General features: G+C 43.3%; 1 protein-coding gene across 2 annotated transcripts in view; it reads left to right on the forward strand.

The window, feature by feature from the left end:
* The first annotated feature begins 10,580 nt into the window (after positions 1 to 10,580).
* LOC126267306 (uncharacterized) overlaps positions 10,581 to 19,745 on the forward strand; it is a 66,154-nt gene continuing 56,989 nt past the window's right edge. The window contains exons 1-2 of one of the 2 annotated variants that reach the window (XM_049972393.1): positions 10,581 to 10,657; positions 10,782 to 10,920. In XM_049972393.1, the coding sequence (XP_049828350.1) occupies positions 10,876 to 10,920 (45 nt within the window). In that variant the 5' untranslated portion in view covers positions 10,581 to 10,657; positions 10,782 to 10,875. The remainder of the gene's footprint in view (positions 10,658 to 10,781; positions 10,921 to 19,745) is intronic. The other variant, XM_049972392.1, reaches the window with a different exon arrangement.

Raw genomic sequence — 19,745 nt, forward strand, 5'->3', positions numbered from 1 at the left:
ATTTTATGTCCCAACAAATTAGATCAAAATTTAGTACATGCTCAGTAAGCAGCTGATAATTCTTCTTGTGTGGCAGTGTTTTATTGCTCATGTCTTAAGAAAAAAAACCTTAATCATTAGTGTCATGCAATATTTTGTGTAATGTAATTTCTTGTACAGACATCTTTTATTAACCTGACACGTTCCACATCATTACGAAGTGTCGTATTCATGATCTATGGAACAAGTATTAATCTAATCTAATCTAATCTAAGAGCCATAACTCCTTGTCAAAAAATTTTTCATACCTGATTCAACAATTCAAAATGCTCTTCCCAGTTTTGTCCTGTTAAAAAATGTCATCTACATAAAAATTAAGTTTTCCTACTAGATCTTGATAAAACACATAATGTAATGATCTAATAATTTGAGCTACAGATGTGTTCAGACCATAAGGCACTACACAGTATTGATGGAATCTAATTCTGTAAAGAAATACAGTTTATTTACATGATGATTGAGCTGATGGTACTTGATTAAATCCAGACGTTATGTAGAAACTAGACATATTCTCAATATTTTTATATTTGTGTCAAATTTGTCACTGTTTTTCAGGTGATCTGTTTCTCTGTACAAATACTTGTTCAGATGCATAGAACCCAGTGTCAATGTCACTTCTTTGTCTCTTTTTGACTATTGAAATTTTATATGGGCTAACACTTCCCTCAGTCATATCACACACTTCCATCTTATGCGACTCTTTCTCAGCTTCAAATTTATTAGCTAAATGTACACAATATGGCTCTATGAAAAATGGTTGGTGTTGTTTCAGGTGTAAGGTAAACTGATATCCTCTCATTCTACCTGAATTATTACTAAACACGTCACTATACTCCCACAAGAATGATTCCAAAGCCCATTCCTGATAATCAGTTAACCCATTTGCTTCTGGAATCTAAGTGTCTACAAGTTCTTTAAATTGTGCTTCATCTATATCTATTTTTTTATCTTAGACTACAAAGCCACCGACTTTTAAAAATCGTACATTATTTATTTTATCCTCCTCATAAAATACAGTTGACTTTATTAAATTGGTACAAGTAGAATCCCAATCAGGTGCATTCACAATCAACTTCCATCATCCCCAATCAAAATATGCAATCACATTAACTATCCATGATGTACTGAGGATAAGATCCTCACTGAGCTCTTGATTTATTAAACATCCATGTGTAAAAGATATTCCCTCAGTTGTGGAAGTTATTAAGGCCTGACTTTTAAAGTCTTTACTATGTACACAGTTGGACCTTTAATTCATACTCAGATTACAGCAGTCCCCAATATGTCTTAGTTTTTACTTAAGGATTGAAGCATTCCTGGAACCAGGCTGCCTGTGTCAATAAGATACCTGCCTTCCCATGATGCTATTCTGCCTTTAAAGAACAGACAACAAACATCAGTACATTTATCAGCCTTAACATCCTTATGAAACAGGTCACCTTCTGTCTCTTCAAAACTAAAGCCTTCAAAAACACTGCTGTTGTTAGCAGTTCCATTGCCTTGGCATACATTCATTAAATGATCACAGACATCATAATCCCTGTCACTATGAATTTCCTTAGTCGATGTACACTTACTTGTTTCATGTAGATCAGCATTAACTTTAAATTGCTTTACAATAACACATATGATTTTATGACACCTGTCTGAATCATTCTCAACAGCATCATCACTTAACAGCATATTATATAGAAAAGATTCATTTTCTTTCACGACATGAAGCAACTTCCTGTCACTGTCATAACTCATAACTGAATTAGTATGATCATCTATACATGCCTCTTTACTAGTAATTAAATCAAGAGTTTTGTTCCCTTAATTCTTTAACAGTGTCCTTGGGTACCTCTACAGCATCATAGCCACTACTCCTCATTTCGTTACTGATACCTAATCCTGCAGTTCTTCTTTAATATAAACAAAATCCTTTTCTTCTTACTATTCTAATCATCACTGACCTTCAGTTTATCATATTCAATAATACCACAAACATCGTCAATATCATCACACAGTTTACCAAATCATCATACCTGGTTCTTCTACTAATTTCTAAATACAAAGATCATCAAAAAAATCTATTATTTCAGCATTTAAGAAATGAGTAATCTCTACCCAGTTACAGAATTCTGATAAATTAATTTCTTGTTTACTCTCTCTCCAATTTCTGTGTGCTCACTTACCTTATTTGCATATTTTGCCTTACCTGGTGAACATACTTCCTTCTCAACAGATGCAATATTAGCAGGCTAGTACACATAACTAAGATAGCTACTGATAGCTTCATTACAGTGTTTTTCTTGTGTGTCACTATTTGTGTAATTTGTAGTCTGTTATTTGCTTCATGAGCCCACAACTTGCAGACTGACAGTGGGGTCCAAATTAAATTTTCGTTTCCTGAATTATCACCCAATCCTGTTTCCTTGTGTTTCTGTTATCATCTATATTCCAACTGTTCCAGCTATTGCCATGATGCTCTCCAGAATAAAAAAATGTAAATATTTAGTCTATTATGTTCCTGCTTATGATAACTGTTACCATTGTGGCTACTAGGTTCCCTCCTGTTCTGATTGTCAGTGTGGCAGTTTGGATTATTAGCTCTTTCAAAATGAGTAAACCTGTTGTGGCTGTAATTCCATGTTTCTTTTTTCAAAAGTCTATCTAATTTATACAGATGTTTCCTAAACTAGCCAACTGTGTCATCTGGCCCATATACTAAGTCCCACTGTGCAACAGCTGATAATCTTTTTAAAGCATCGATCTGAAATAGTTCATGGAACTAGTAAGCTCTATTGAGAAATAGACATTTTATTCTTGTTTGTTCAATCTCCAAAAAAATCTATCTGAAAATACTTTCTGAAACTCTGTATAGGTTGTGTCATCACTAGTTTACTGATTAGCAAAACTCAATGGATCACCTTCGAGAAACCTCTCAACAAACCTGATTTCCATAATGTCAGTCATATTCGACACAAAATAATATCTACAATGTTACAGAAAATCCACAGGATGTAAACCACCTTCACCTCAAAAGTTTCTGACTGGAATGTAGCAAAACACAGTAATAAATTTGTTAGCAAGTTTGTATTAACTATACCAGTGGGCAATTTTTCAACTTCTTTGTACAGTAGAGAAAAATTATTTTCTAGTGTGCTGGTTTCGTTGTTACTTAGCATTACATTTTCTACAAATTTATTATCTACTGTCATCACCTGTTTGACAAACGCTTTCCACAAGTACCAATATGATATCAACATTAGTTTCCAGAGTCGAAATTCGACTATGTACATTTTTTTCGATGGTGCAGCTAACCCTTTGATGCTGGTACGAAATTAAGAAAAAAGTTAAAAATTTAAATACATACATAAACAAAGACAGAGTAACCAGCTCACTTGTACTATTAGTCATAGGCTCTGAGTACTATGGGACTTAACATCTGTGGTCAACAGTCCCCTAGAACTTAGAACTACTTAAACCTAACTAACCTAAGGACATCACACAACACCCAGCCATCACGAGGCAGAGAAAATCCCTGACCCCGCCGGGAATCGAACCCGGGAACCCGGGCATGGGAAGTGAGAATGCTACCGCACGACCACGAGCTGTGGGCTAGTAGCAGCCATTGTGGTACAATATTCAAAGGTATCCAAGCAATCTAAAATTTGTTCCAAGGTCAGAAGTATGTAATGGTATCGATAAATACTGATGTATTTGTATGTCAAAAATACTTCAGCTTGATCTGAATTTAGCATAAATTGGCACTGTGTTCAGAAGCTTTCGATTACTTATCATATATTAATCTAGATGTAGCATATACGAACTTACCTTACAGGTTAAGCAGCACATGCAAAGGAGCCTATTTCGAGTTCTGTGCCACTCTTGGTGTAAGGCACATGGACAATTAAATATTTCCACATATAAATATTTTTATGAAACGTATGATGGTGGCCAAATATGACAATGTTGTTTCCATATCAAAGGTGTCCACAAAATGTCAGCAAAACAGCAGTGAAAGGCGTATGCCAAGCGTTATAAGCTTATTTCCACTCACACAAATATCTGTCAAAAATTTTCTTGGGGACTCTCACAATAAGAGCCACAAAGATATCTCCATGTCTAAATAATTACAAAATATACAAGGCTCAATCATAATACACTAATCACGCAGTTGACATTGTATTTTTAGGAATACACTTGGTGCAATGCACAGTGGATTTTCAAATTAAATACTTAAAAATTAAAATTTTTCTACAAAATACAAATTTCTTGCCGGAAGTCAAAATGTTAATTCAACATGTAAAATGTCTGCAAAAACATGTGACTTTCATCAACACCAGAATGTTTAAATGTATTCAACTCGGTTATCTAAAATATACATAAAAATTCATGCCTTTGCCAGAAATGTGAAATCTCAAATTAGGTACTGCAATGATATTTACAGGTTTACAATATTACAAAACATATACTACTAACAGTAACATGCTAAGCAGGCAGTAGACATTCTATGTCTTGGCCTACACTTGGTGTAAGGCACAATGGCTCATCAAATTAAAAATTTCGTGTTCTATGTTGTTGCACAAAACGTGTGGTATTTGTACTTGCCAATTCATACACAACTCATTAATCATCTAATATATCGGCAAAACTACGTAAAGTATATCAGCAACTAAGTTTTTGTTGAACATACTATTTCCACATCTAGAAATATCCATTAAAACTGGTGTCTTAGACATGACTGCGGACTCCTGTCTCCACCCAATCCTCCCCCCTCCCCACACACACACATGTTACATACACAGATAAGTTGTTACAAAACACATATGGATACAAAATATCAGATTAAGCAAGTCCTTGACACATAACTTTAGGTCTAAAGTAAAGCACTGTTCTAATACACGCTCGACCAAAACTAAACGAAACACATTTTGGTTAAAGTACTAAAGTAAGCAGGCAAGCCCACAAACATGCCTGCAGCTTGAAGTACTGTTAGCTGCTTGAAGAATGCAATTAATGCGTGAAACCTGAAGTATGAATGTAAACTCTCGAATTAACTGCCACATTGCTGATTCCACATCTAAATTGTTCTATATTTGTGCAAAGCAAATGTAGCATGAAAAGCAGGTTATAATTTGACTTAGGTTTTAATAAGTGCTTAAAAAGCACGTGACATCAATAAAACAACATTATTGAAAAAACGCGTTTGTTACTTATTTTATTGACAGCCACGGTAAAGCATTCTGAGCTACACAATATATTGTATTTCTATGAATGCACATCACCTTTACGTAGTAGCGTCCCCACAAAATTATAAAAGATTCTACTCGGAGATGTCACTTTCAATTACCAAACAAAACTTACTGCACCATTTCAGTTGCGATCTTTCTGCTCTAGACTCATCCAGATATGAAGCTATTCAAACCAGTATACCTTAACATACACTGCCAATTACTACCACATAAGAATGTCTCTCACCAGCTTCACTTCTTCAACAGTCGTAAGTCATCAGACAACTTCCTGAATTCAGATTAAGACAAAATGAAAAATGCTTCGACCCCCTTACAACAACGTATTTCTTTATGATTTTACACAGAGACGAGAGAAGCCATGAGAATGCTCCTAATATAGTGTCGGACCTCCTTTTGAACGGTTTAGTGCAGCAGCTCGATGTGGCATGGACTCAACATGAATTTGGAGGTTCCTGCAGAAAGGCTGAGGCATGCTGCCTCTATAGCTGTCCGCAATTGCCCAAGTGTTGCTGGTGCAGCATTTTGTTCACCAACTGATCTCTAGATTATGTCCCATAAATGTGGGATAGGATTCATAACGGGCGATCTGGGTGGCCCAATTATTAACCTGAACTGTCCAGGATGTTCTTTAAAACAATGAAGAGCAGTAGCGGCCCAGTGACAGGGCTCACTGTCTTCCATAAAAAGTCCATCGCTGAATGGCTGCTGATTATTTCCAGGTATCCGAACATAACAATTTCAAGTCAATGATCGGTGCTCCTGAATCATAAGACCTAGTCGAATCCATGTAAAAACTGCCTAAACCATTACGAGCAACCACCAGCTTGCAAAACGCCTTCTTGATAACCTGTGTCGATGGCTTCTGCGTCAAACTCGAACCCTACCACCAGGTCTTACCAAGTGAAATCAGGACTCATGTGATCAGGCCAAGCGTCTCTCCAGCGCTCTAGGGTCCAAAAGACATGGTCAAAAGTCCTGGAGAGGCTCTGCCGGCGATGTCATTCTGTCAGCAATGGCACTCGCGTCAGTCGTCTGCTACCAAAGCCCACTAACACCATGTTTCATTGCACTGTCCTGACGGACATAATCACGTCGGGATCTTTTCACATATATAATCTGGCAAAAAGTACAACTCCGCCCGTGCACTGTCCGTCTATACTTTGTGTACTAAATACTTCTGTCCCATGAGTCTTGCCACCTCAGTGTTTTTCATAATCTGGTGGAATAACGTTCTGGTCCAGATATGGTACTCTTGGATTATCTGCAGGGTGGTTTCCACACTGACCTCAACGCCTTGACTATTCCGCGAGTGACCAGGTAAAAGTTCCTATCGCTGCTTATAGATCTATCCCCATAAATCAATGACACGTATTACAACATTTATACTCAGATTATGATTGAAGTCGTAAGTCCACCTTACACCGTGACTTTTACATCTCGCGGAAATTACGCCACAGGAGGGCGTGAAGCTGGAGGACTGAAAAAAAGCAACCTTCGCTGCCCTTCCAAAACCATTCGAAGAAATTTATAGGTGATCCGGAGCAGGTCATATGCTTCTAAAGTAATTTCTGCCACCTGGAGATGATTTCAAGTACAGTGAAAAGATGTTTACTATAATAACAGACGTGAGATTATACAGTTTGCACACGTGTGGCTGAATAAAACAGGTTCTCACATCGATGCGCCTTTAATCTATAATTGTAACCGAGTGCCCTTTAAAGTTTCCTCCATCTTTCGGAACGGAAAAAAGTAATACGGATTATTTTGTGGCGGAATGGAGGTCAAGACGTCATTATAGTATTTATCTTGGCCAGAAATCACTAGGAAGCAGCGGAGTTTATGCGGATGATTATCATAACTGCAATGGGCACTAATTGTTTCGCCACAAACCTGTCTTCATTTTGCGGATCACTTCACCAAAGCGGCGAAGAGCCTCAGTGATCGTTTGACCTAATGCAAAGAAATCATGCTGTATCACTCCATAAAAATTTGACTGCACTTGCTGAACGTTTTTCGGTCTTGGCGAAACTGAATGTTTCCAGAAAGAGGATTGACTCTCAGCATCGATGTCATATCTGTACACGTACGTATCATGACTTATTATGACACATTTAAGCAGTTCTGCATCGCTATTGACTTCATCTAGCGCCAACTTGCATTCGCCGCTGTTTCTGTTCGAAATTAAACAATTTTGGTATAAATAAAAAATGGCTCTGAGCACTATGGGACTCAACTGCTGTGGCCATTAGTCCCCTAGAACTTAGAACTACTTAAACCTAACTAACCTAAGGACATCACACACATCCATTCCCGAGGCAGGATTCGAACCTGCGACCGTAGCAGTCGTACGGTTCCGGACTGCGCGCCTAGAACCGCGAAACCACCGCGGCCGGCTGGAATAAATATTATTGCCACATTTTTCGTGCCCAAAACATTCGAAAAAAATATTTAATGAGCAAACTGATACACACATATCATCAGCTCTTCTCTGAAAATGATTCGGCGATAATTAAAAATCATTTCTTTACTTTTTCCGCGATATCATAGGTTGATGATGCAGTGGGACGTCATGAGCGCCCGTCGTCTTTAAGGTCTCCATGGTCTTCTTCGATACTCTTGTTACACATGGCCGGCCGAAGTGGCCGAGCGGTTCTAGGCGCTTCAGTCTGGAACCGCGTGACCGACACGGTCGCAGGTTCGAATCCTGCCTCGGGCATGGATGTGTGTGATGTCCTTAGGTTACTTAGGTTTAAGTAGTTCTAAGTTCTGGGGGACTGATGACAACAGATGTTAAGTCCCATAGTGCTCAGAGTCATTTGAACCATTTTGTAACACATGTAAAACCTTGTCTTATTTAAAGCACTCAATAAAAGCAACATTTCAGATTTCTAAAACTTCGCTGCACTGTATTCATTTCCTACAGCTACATTTATGCTCATTACTCCGCAAAACGTGGATTTCGCCGAGGTGAGAGGGTCAATGTGCCTCTACGATGCAAACAGCCGTATCGTAGGAACAACCACATTGAAGTGGTATCTGTAGAGAGAAGAACAACATTTGTGTTGTGAAGAGTGCCAAAGCCTCTTCGGTGGTTGCCATGGCAACGATCTGGTTGATTGAGCAATATAACGAACATAGCTGCAATTCATTACTTTTATATAAGAAAATTTAACGCAAATACTATAATCCGTTTTTAGGCAAAATAATAATTGTCGATGCTATGCAAGTGCGTGAAACCTTTTGACAGCTGGCAGCAGACAATATCCAACATAGCTACAATACTTTTCAAGACTTGTTTACCAATAGAACAGCGAAAACAACGTGCATATCGGAGTCACAGGCTGAATTACTAAACTCTCGTTTCTTTAATACATCCAGTCTTACTAAATGCAAGGGATAAGCCACCACAAGTATTGTCAACCACACAGCGCACTCAAAAGTTGCAGTTTGTGACTTATCCATGTAACCAACATGAAAATATACGGAAATTGTAAGGAAAGCATTATGAATGTTTTAATCATTGCCTCAGTCACAGTTTTTAATAAATCTACGCTCTCTAGTTAACATGAAGACGCACATGTTCGGACTGGGGAGGGAAACTGATGTTAACATGTCTACGTACTTAAATAAGTAGCGCGAATACCAGTTTCTAACCGATAGGTTCATCCTCAGACCCCTGTTCACATTTACATTGAATTTGTTGTTACTGTTATTTCCTCGTATGACAGTTCACGTGTTCGTAAGAAAGTATTTATTGTCTAATATTTCTCACTATTCTTTGCATCAATGCGGTCAGCATTATCGCTCATCGGTACATTTTCCTTTGAAAAATTTGTATGCTGCATTATTTTGCGCTATTCGCAGATAACATTCGAAGATCTGCAACCAAAATAGGATGTAAATTGCCATGAATCTCTATCTTCAGCGATATATGAATCTCTCTCGAACTTTCGAGGTGCCTCTTAGTGTCATTTACACTGTGTGTTACTGTTGTTAAGATGTTAGTTCCATTTCTTCCGTCAGTTGCAGTTCTGTTTTCTTGGCATATTTTATTCTCCACGCTTCTAGAATCTAAAACTTTTTATACTAGCAAAAAGAGATCGTGAGTGCTTGGCGCTATCTGGATACTCATCAGCAGGAAACCTTTGTGCAGCTCTAACAGTTTTGAGACATTCCTCACAAACGACAATCATATTTTCTGCTGGTTTAAGAGCAAGTTATTTGTTTGCTGCAACATGCTGATATGCTTCAAATGCACAGGTAAACACAAGCACCACATCTGATGTTACGTTTTTGTTTGCATTTGTTAGAACAGGGCAGAAGTCTGTGGAATCTCTTCCGCTGACGGCGTGACAGTGGATCTACGGCGCTGTTATCTTAATACTTTTGATCAATTCTCACACATGTCATGTCTCTGAAGTTCTATCAAAAGCTTCTTTCAGATGTCCTGAAAAAAAATTGTATAGTTACATTAGAAAAATCGATGTCGTTGCTGTAATCCGACGACTATAAACAAAGGAATTTACTTACGAACATCAGAAAATTTGCCGTATTGCCCTCACCTCGATATGTTTACTCATTCTGCATATATGCGGAGCTGGCTGTCTTAGCTGCCTCACCTTGTACATGCCGGTTAATGACGAAAACACTAAAATTAGGGAATTTGGGGCTAATACCGAATGGTACAAACCGTCTTTCTTTCCACATATCATCTTAAAAAGGATAAGTGTGTGGAAATGCGGGCGGGGATGGGTGTGGAAGAAGTGAATGACACTGGTACACCACTAACTCCTTTCCACACATCGTACGGCGGCTTGCGAGGTAAAAATGTAGAAAACGTGGGCCATATGCAGACCGATCCCTGTGTATAATCTTGTGCTTCAAGTATAGTATAACGAAAATCTGCGCCTCTATGGAACATATTTTCACGATGCCGCCATTGTACCAGATGAGTTATTAACAACACAGAAAGCATACAGGGCTAAAAGAAATGTGTCGGTCGGCACTCGTGAGCGTAACCTGAGAACAATCCCCTTTGTGAGAAGTTAACATTCGCTCACAAACATTAGTATACTGAATTGTTCTACTCAATGTCTCTTTTTCTTCGAGCTATATGGCAGCTTTTTAGAACTGAAAGACTTTCACCCGTGCAGGTAGTGGTCCGTTGTCTAAATAAAGAACAAAGGGAGCCATAAACCCAGTAGCGTAATTTCCTATTAGGATAATTTTACGCCGTGTGCCAATCGCTACCACGTGAGAACCCAGAACGCTAATATAAGCAGGCGCGGCACCCAGAACAGTCATTCCGCACGGGGTGCACGTGTGGGAACTTTTACCGCAGAGACAACTGTACTACATAACCCAGCGCAGGTAAACAGGTACGTCCTTCAGTTCTTCAGCAACATATCCGCCTGAATCGTTCATCTTCTCATATAATTTCATTTTCTTTATGTTCTTCAGCTGTTCTTTCCATGACAAACTCCTGAAATCTTCTTTATACAGTTGTCACGTTCTGTGGCACCTCATTTCAGTATAACCACTCAAACGGAGGTGCTGACGAATTTCGGTGACGCCATCTGCAGTGGCTGCAACGATCATGAAGTCACCGCCCGCATCGTTCGCGCTCTCCTTTGTCTTAGCGGTAAGTCATTGCTCAGTGCATCTGTCGTCGTGCTTTCTCAGTAACTGAAGATTTTGTTCACCGTTTTAACTGCAAAGATCCGTCACTGATTCGGTGTTATTGTGACGCCAACATTTGATAATGGATGAAATCTTTCACATGCATCTACACCTACAATTGCACTCTGCAGTGCGTACGAGCATGGTTTCCCCCTACGAATATATTTACCGATCTCCCGCCAGAAGAATACTGTTGATGGTACCCCTTGGTATCGGCCACAATGTGTCTAGTTAAAAAGTCGTGGCAAATTACACAAGATGTAATATGAAGGAAGTAGATTGGTTCTCTACCTCTTTCGGAATTTATTTCAGAATTATATAAAACTTTATTTAAGAATTATTTAAGAATTTTTTTAAGAATCTCTGAAATGCCACACATCTTCCACGTAACTTACTCTCTTCTGTGATACATTCTTGCATTAGAAGCCCGTGACGATCAGTGCCATTCTTAATTGAATCGTTTCTATCTGTTGCATTTCACTTACCTCGCACTGGAGCCGACACGGGAGAGTTAAGGGATCCAGTACTAGAACAATAATATGAAAGAGCTTCGAAAGATTTAAAATCAATTTAGGCACAAGAGTTAAATAAGATTCCACAGGAATTTCTGAAATAACTGGGGAAGTGGCACCTAAGGAACTATTCATATCGATGTGTAAAATTTGTGAGACCAGTGACATACCATCATATTTTAGGGAAAATGTCGGGCTCACAATTCCGAAGATAGAATGAGCCGTTGTGGCAGAGCGGTTCTAGGCGCTTCAGTCTGGAAGCGCGCTGCTGCTACGGTCGCAGGTTCGAATCCTGCCCCGTGCGTGGATGTGTGTGATGTCCTTAGGTTAGTTAGGTTTAAGTAGTTCTAAGTCTAGGGGACTGATGACCTCAGATGTTTAGTCCGATAGTGCTCAGAGCCATTTGAGCCAAAAGAGCAGATAAGTGAGAGCAGTTCCGCGTAATCAGCGTAACAACTCATGAATTTAATATATATATATATATATATATATATATATATATATGAAGACAGTAACTTGTTCTCGAAAGAACAGTTACTGTTGATGACCGTCCAGCTTTTCCCTGGAATAAATGATGACTAAATAGCAACCTCAGCTGCCGACAGGTGTTGTTGAGGAGGAGGAGGGTCTTAGTGTTTAACGTCCCGTCGACAACGAGGTCATTAGAGACGGAACGCAAGCTGCGATGAGGGAAGGATGGGGAAGGAAATCGGCCGTGCCCTTTCAAAGGAACCATTCCGGCATTTGCCTGAAGCGATTTTAGAGAAATCACGGAAAACCTAAATCAGGATGGCCGGAGACGGGAATGAACCGTCAACCTCCCGAATGCGAGTCCAGTGTGCTACCCACTGCGCCACCTCGCTCGGTGTTGTTGATATACCTCGATGTGGACAGCTGAAAATATGTGCCCCGACCGGGACTCGAACCCGGAATCTCCAGCTTACATGGCAGACGCTCTATCCATCCTTTTTTTTCTCCTAATGAACCGCTGGAGGAGCAGTACGGCTGGTAGGGCAGGGGTCGACACCCGAAGCCTGGCCATCCCGCCGCCACGCCCAAGCAACGTGTTCGTGTTCGAGGATCGAAGGATCAGGAAGCGGATGTACTGGGTTTGTCGATGTTGTTTTATTTATTTATTTCCTTAATTTGTATAACATTTTAAATTTTTTTTCATTTTGTATTGCATGTATAGATTTATTTTTGTTTCATTACAAAGAAAGATCCTACAACTGCCGTAGCCGAGCGTCGAGTCTTCTTCTCGTCTGTTTGGAGGGGTTCCCCTACCCCCCCCCCCCCACCCCCCCATTCCATCCGTAGATGATCAATATGCTCCAGGATTCTTCTTCATTTTCAGCGTCTCATACCCGGAACGCCCCAGTGAGCAGGAGGATCCGCAAATAATGAACCTAAATAATTTGCGAAACGAGTTCTGTACTTCGGGTGTCGGCTGAAAGCTGCATGTGTCGTAATCAATAGGGACCAAAAGTCGAGTGTGCCTTTGGGAGCATCGCAAAATATGTAGTAAACGGACATGCCTTTTAGCCAGTTCACGGCGTTCATTCTGGTTGATGGAAAGTATACGCCGTCGGGGCGCAATACCTCATCAGGGGAGATAGACTCTGGCAATCGCCGCTAGAGTAACGTCAGCATGCGCTGCGTCAGTAGCCAGCACTCGCTGGCCGCAGCACAAGTCAGACGGTGTACATCCGAGTCAGCGACTGAGCATGTCGGACACAAGGGGTCGTCCGTCAGATGCATAGAATGTAGCCTCTGACGAGTAGCGAACTTCCCATTCACAATCACGTACCACAATGAACGCACCGTCGTAGGTAGAAAAGGCGTGTGTACCGCTCGCCACACCGTGTTCCAGGTAACTTCGGGATGGCTGTGGGCGACCGTATTTACAGGTTGCTGCTGTTCATAGAGGCGATAATAGTCTTTTGTGCTGGACTTCCGTATCGTCGGAAGTTCTGACCGTAAGTAGCTGAAGTCAATGAAGAACTCTCTGATGTGGGTGACTGTCGGTGAAATGTGTCCTACAGAAATCGGGGGATGCAGAGAGTGTGGTGCCACTTCCGCTATCAGGTTGCCTGTCAGAATGGCGTGGGCAGAGGTCCATATGCGACGCATAGTGTTGAGATAAAGCGATCGCGCACGGTTATATGCATGAACTAAACCGATACCGCCCGCCCGCTGCGGCAGTGTCAGGGTGGCGTATCGGACTTTAAAAACCAGACCGGTGGTTACGAAATGTGCATATGCTGCTTGAAATCTGTCGGCCATGGTAGCCGTCAAGGGATGGATATGCGCAAAATAGTTCAGTTTTGAGACAAGATAGGTGTTGACATAACGTATTCTGAGGAGCTTATCCAAGCGACGCAGTATGCTGTCCTGCAGCAGAGCACGTGTCTAGTGTAGGACCCGGCGGTACGTAGCCACCGCCGTGCAGCGGATATTGCTATAGAATTGCACTCCTACCCACTTGAGTACGGGCACCTTGTCAAAGGGCACTGCCGTTGTGTGGGAAGCCCCCCTCCGACATCCATGTATTTTGTCTTCTTCACGTTGACGGCGCTCCCAGCGACCGCCCCGTACTGGCGTAGCCACTGTAGCGCCATATGCATTTCGTCCTCTGATCTGGCCAGGAACACCACGTCCACGGTGAATGCACCACAACGAAAGGTCACGTCCCGTAAGGAGATACCAGTTAATCGCTGCCGTAGATCATGTAAAGCTGGTTCAAGCGCTGCAGCAAATAATATACACGACAAGGGGCACCCTTGTCGCACTAACAGTCCAACAACAATGTGACCAGACTGATAACCGTTGACCATCATGCGGGAGCGCGCTCCGTGGACCAGTCGAAGGACCACCTGTGCAGACTCCGGAGAGAGGCCCATGTGCTGCAAAACTGCGCGTAAGAAGCCGTGGTCGACGCGGTCGAATGCGTGGTCAAAATCTACGGCGACAAGGGCACCTCGTATTTTGCAGGCGGCCGACAAAGCAATTACGTCGCGGTATGCTCCTAACGCCGTATGAATGACACCACCTAAACATGTCTGATCGGTGTGGATGGCTTTACCGATAGCGGTGTGGAGACGCGCGGAGGATACGGGCGAAGATCTTGAAGTCGTTGTTGAGGATTGTGAGTGGGCGAAAGTCCTGCCACCTACAACCACCATTCGGTTTCGGTACTGGGATCAAGATGCCTTCTGTGAATTCTGTGGGGACAGTGATATCAGGGCGGATCAGGCTTTGAAACATTTGGAGCCACTTGTCACCCATAAGGTCGTAAAAAGTGCGGTAGAATTCCAGGGGTAAACCGTCCGGTCCAGGCGACTTGTTCGGTGCTCCACGTGCCAAGGCCGATGTCAGCTCGTCGGGTGTAATGGGGAACAGCAGAATACCATCGGGTGCCACGTCCCGAGGGGCGGGAAAATCGTGCTACAGCTCGTTATAATCACGTACATTTTGCGGATCTTCCATGTACAAGGTCCCATAGAGTCTGGCGAACGTGTGCGTGATGTCTGTTTGTGTCACTGCGCGGCCATCCTCCTCCATGTTTACCGCCGTAATGAGCTGACGTTTGAGTTGGCGCCTCTCGCGCACAATGTGACACATTGACGCCGTTTCGTTGGGGATACAGTCTTTCACTCGCGCACGGATGCGGACACCTTATAGCTGCTCTGTCCTGATGCGAAGTAGACGAGCTTTGATGCGTTGTACGGACATTTGACGTTCGGGAGACGGCAGTTGCGTCGCCAGCTCGCGTAACGCTGTATATTAAAATTCCGATGTTGCCCTTTGCCAGTTCGCTCTGTAACGTCAGTAGGCCATCAAGGTCTTTCGGAGAGCAGGTCTGATACATCCCAGCCACCACAGCAACGTGGAAGCATATATGGGCAGGCGCCTGATGCAACGACGGCACGTGTCAGTGACTGCTCGCAGACACGCTTCCTCGCGAAGGAGGGAGACGTTCAGTGTCCACGGGTCCCTGCTGCGTCTTGTGAGCTGTCGGGGTAAGGTGATAGTGCAGATGTACGCCGGATGGTCCGTGAAGGCCGTCGGCCAGAGTTCTGCATCACGGGTTGGTATGCGGAGGGCACGCGAGACGTATATCCGGTCTAGACGACTGGCAGAATGGCTGGTAAAGTGCGTATATCCACTCTGGGTCCCATGATGTAAGAGCCATGTATCGTGCAGCGCGACGTCACGTATCAATGCTTGTAGAGCGGTGCATGGGACGTAATGCGGTATCTGGTCCTCGGGCCGCAGAACGCTGTTAAAATCGCCGCCCACTATGTAATGGTCCATATTTCCTTGCAAAAGTGGGGCTACCTCCTCCGAATAGAAGACACGCCTGTCACCACAGTGCGAATTACTGGAGGGAGCGTAGCCGTTAATGAGGCGGACTGCGCCAAGTGTCTGCCGCTCTGATCATGTCGTGTAGCATGCGGGTCTTGACAGTGGAGTGGACACCATTTACATTGACTGTTCCCACACGGTATGACTTAGACATATCTAGTGGCGGAGGCAGTGTGCCGGTGCAAGCCTACAGTGATCTCACACACCACACAGCCATCCATCTGCATGCTGTGCATCACTGTGCCGTATGAGTCCCTGACTGGCAGAGCCCTCCAGGCTCAATGTCAGCCATGGGCTCTGGTGGAGATATCGATGGTTGCTGTGCATCATCTATCGTCTGCCCAATCACCAAGAGATGTCATTGGTGGCTGGTCGCTTTCACAGGAGCCCACATTTTGGGAGTCGACGCAATGCGCCCTGTTTTCTGGGCCACCAAATTTTGGAGAGTGTTCCTTGTCTTCAGGCACCTTCTGGTGAATGATGCCACTGGAGTCCGTTGCAATTGTGGACGAGTCAACGAAGTCGATGTCTTCCGCTGGCTTCACATCCCTGTCCTGTTTATCAGCTGACAATCGCCTCTTCTTGTGTCGCTTGTGTAATTTTTACTTTCGGGTCCGAGATTCGACATCCACTGGAGGGCGGGGCTCGACACAGCCTCGGTCGCTAGGAATCCCTGTGTCCGATCCCGACAGTGACGGTGGCTGGGTGCCCACGACGCTGCGGTGGGCAGAGGCTGTAGGAACCTCTGCACCGTTGGGCTGCGGCGTCGTCGACGGCGCTGACCCTCCAACGGAGCTGGCAGGTGCTTGAGGAGGTAGCAGGTTTTGATCATCCATCACATCATGTCGTGCCGCTTCCACATATGTTAGCGGGAGAGAGGTCATAGTGGATCGTTGGGGAAGTTCATTGCGGGGCACCTGAACGAGGCGGCGCTGCAGACACTCAGTTCTAGCATGACCCTCCTGGCCGCAGCCCGAGCAGGTCCTCGGTTGCCCATCATATATAACAATTGCGCGGCAGGCACCAACAAAAATATATGGTGGAACGTGCTTCTGAAGTTCTATGCGCACTTGTCGTACCCCGTTAAGGACAGGGTACGTTTCGAACGTGTTCCATTTCTCCTCTGTTTGGCTCAGAACTGTGCCGTATGTCCGCAGCGCATCACCGACTAGGTTGGCAGGAACTTCGAACGGTAGTTCAAAGAGGCGCACGGTACGCATCCCCAGACCAGCATGGTCAGATCCTGCCGTGCTCACATTACCGTCTGCGTGACAGAAGCGAAAGCCGTCTGCAGATCGTTGGAGTAATCTGTCGCAGACCGCTTCGTCAATCACTTTGAGGTACACTGTGCTGGTTACAATAGACAGATGAATGCCTATCAGTTTTTGTGGTTCTATGTGCATGATGTCTCGTAGAAACCGTTGAATTTCACGGGCCTTCGGTCTTTTGTAAGATGCGTTGAACGTTAGTTTGTTTGTAACTTTTCGATATGAGAACGCCATGGCGGGTCGGTACAGGTACTATAAGGCAATACAACGACGCGACCGCGCGCTAGCGGCTAAACAACAACACCTGCGGAGCACTGCCCGGCGCGCCGAGCCCGTCTGCACGGTATCACGGCTGAAAGGCGACTGTCCATCTGAGCCCCCGAGCACACAGATGAATAGCGCGACTGCAGGAACTTATCCCTTGCACGCATCCCGTGAGACTTACATTCCCAACTGTCCACAATTCTACATATTTATTGTACTTTACAGACAATTGCCCACCCACTCATTACTCGCGCGCGCTTTGGCGATTCCCGTAAGGGTTTGTGCAACCTGTGTGCATTCGCACAGACGAAGGTCAATGGCTGGGTAGCACAGATTTTCAGCTGTCCACATCGAGGTATATCAACAACACCTGTCGGCAGCTGAGGTTGTTAGTTAGTCATCATTTATTCATGAATTTAGGTTGCTGACAAAAATAAACTAGAGTTGAATGGAAAAGAAAAATGTGAATTTGTTAGATGCAAACAGTTTGAGGAAAGATGAAGAGGTACCAGAGAGGCAGACCTGACGTTGTGCAGAAGAAAAATCAAGACATCATCATAGGATTTTCCCGTCTCGAAAAACAGTTCGACAATGTAAAATGGTTCAAGATGAAATGTCTGCGAACAATAGAAGTAAGCTACAGGGAAACATACATTTTGTATACATTATTTACAGGAACCGAGAGGAAAAAATGAAGACCGGAAGAAAGAAATGCTCGGCTTAAGAAGTGTGTAAGACCGGAATGCAGTCTTTCGCTCCTAGTGTTCAGTCCATACATCGAGTAACATCAAAACTTGTGATCCCGAAGTAGACGAAATTTAGGAACTCTGTGTTGTTATTGTTTCCGTGGTATCAAAATAACCCTTGATGGGCGAAGCATAGTGGACGTAAAGAGCAGACTAGCACTAGCAAAAACGGAATCCCTGGTCAAGAGAAGAAGTGTACTAGCATCAAACATAGGCTGCAATTTGAGGAAGAAATTTATAAGTATGAACGTTTGTAGCACAGTAAATCACTGATTTCGGGAAAACTGGAAGAGAAATAATGTCAAAGTCTCTGAGATGTCATGCTGCAGAACAATGCTTAAAATTATGGATGTTAGTAACGTAGGTAATGGGAAATTTCATCCGAAAATCGGCGAGGAAAGGAAAGTTTGGAAAACACTGACAAAAAGGAGGGACACAATAACAGAACGTGTGATAAGACGTCGGGGAGTAACTTCTATTGTACATACTATTAGAGGAAGTTGTAGAGGGTAAAAACTGTAGAAGAAGACAGAGATTGGAACATACCCAACAAATACTTGAGGATGTATGGTGCAGATGCTAATCTGAGATGAAGAGGATAACTTAAAATTAAACTCCGATCGAACAGGTCTCGGAAGACTATAAGGTACTGACCGACCACCGTGTCATCCTCAACCTGTAAGCATCACTGGTTGCTGGCATGGAGGGTCGTCTGACCAACACTCCGCTCTCCAGGTCGTTGTCAGTTTCCGTGACCTTAGCCGCTACTTACTAATCAAGTAGCTCCTCAATTTGTCTCATAAGGGCCGAGGGCACCTTGCTTCCTAGCAACGCTCGGCAGACCGGACAGTTAGACATCCAGGTGTTAGCCAAGCCCGACAACACTTTACTTCGGTAATCTGACGGGAAGCGGTGTTACCTCTGAGGCAAGCCCGTTGGCTGAATACATCTACATCTACATCTACATCCGTACTCCGCAAGCCACCTGACGGTGTGTGGCGGAGGGTACCCTGAGTACCTCTATCGGTTCTCCCTTCTATTCCAGTCTCGTATTGTACGTGGAAAGAAGGATTGTCGGTATGCTTCTGTGTGGGCTCTAATCTCTCTGATTTTATCCTCATGGTCTCTTCGCGAGATATAAGTAGGAGGGAGCAATATACTGCTTGACTCCTCGGTGAAGGTATGTTCTCGAAACGAGCTACTGAGCGTCTCTCCTGCAGAGTCTTCCACTGGAGTTTATCTATCATCTCCGTAACGCTTTCGCAATTAATAAATGATCCTGTAACGAAGCGCGCTGCTCTCCGTTGGATCTTCTCTATCTCTTCTATCAACCCTACTTGGTGCGGATCCCACACTGCTGAGCAGTATTCAAGCATTGGGCGAACAAGCGTACTGTAACCTACTTCCTTTGTTGTCGGATTGCATTTCCTTAGGATTCTTCCAATGAATCTCAGTCTGGCATCTGCTTTACCGACGATCAACTTTATATGATCATTCCATTTTAAATCACTCCTAATGCGTACTCCCAGATAATTTATGGAATTAACTGCTTCCAGTTGCTGACCTGCTATTTTGTAGCTAAATGATAAGAGACCTATCTTTCTATGTATTCGCATCACATTACACTTCGCT

Source organism: Schistocerca gregaria, chromosome 4 (assembly GCF_023897955.1).
Source record: "Schistocerca gregaria isolate iqSchGreg1 chromosome 4, iqSchGreg1.2, whole genome shotgun sequence".
In the NCBI taxonomy this organism is placed as follows: Eukaryota; Metazoa; Arthropoda; class Insecta; order Orthoptera; family Acrididae; genus Schistocerca; species Schistocerca gregaria.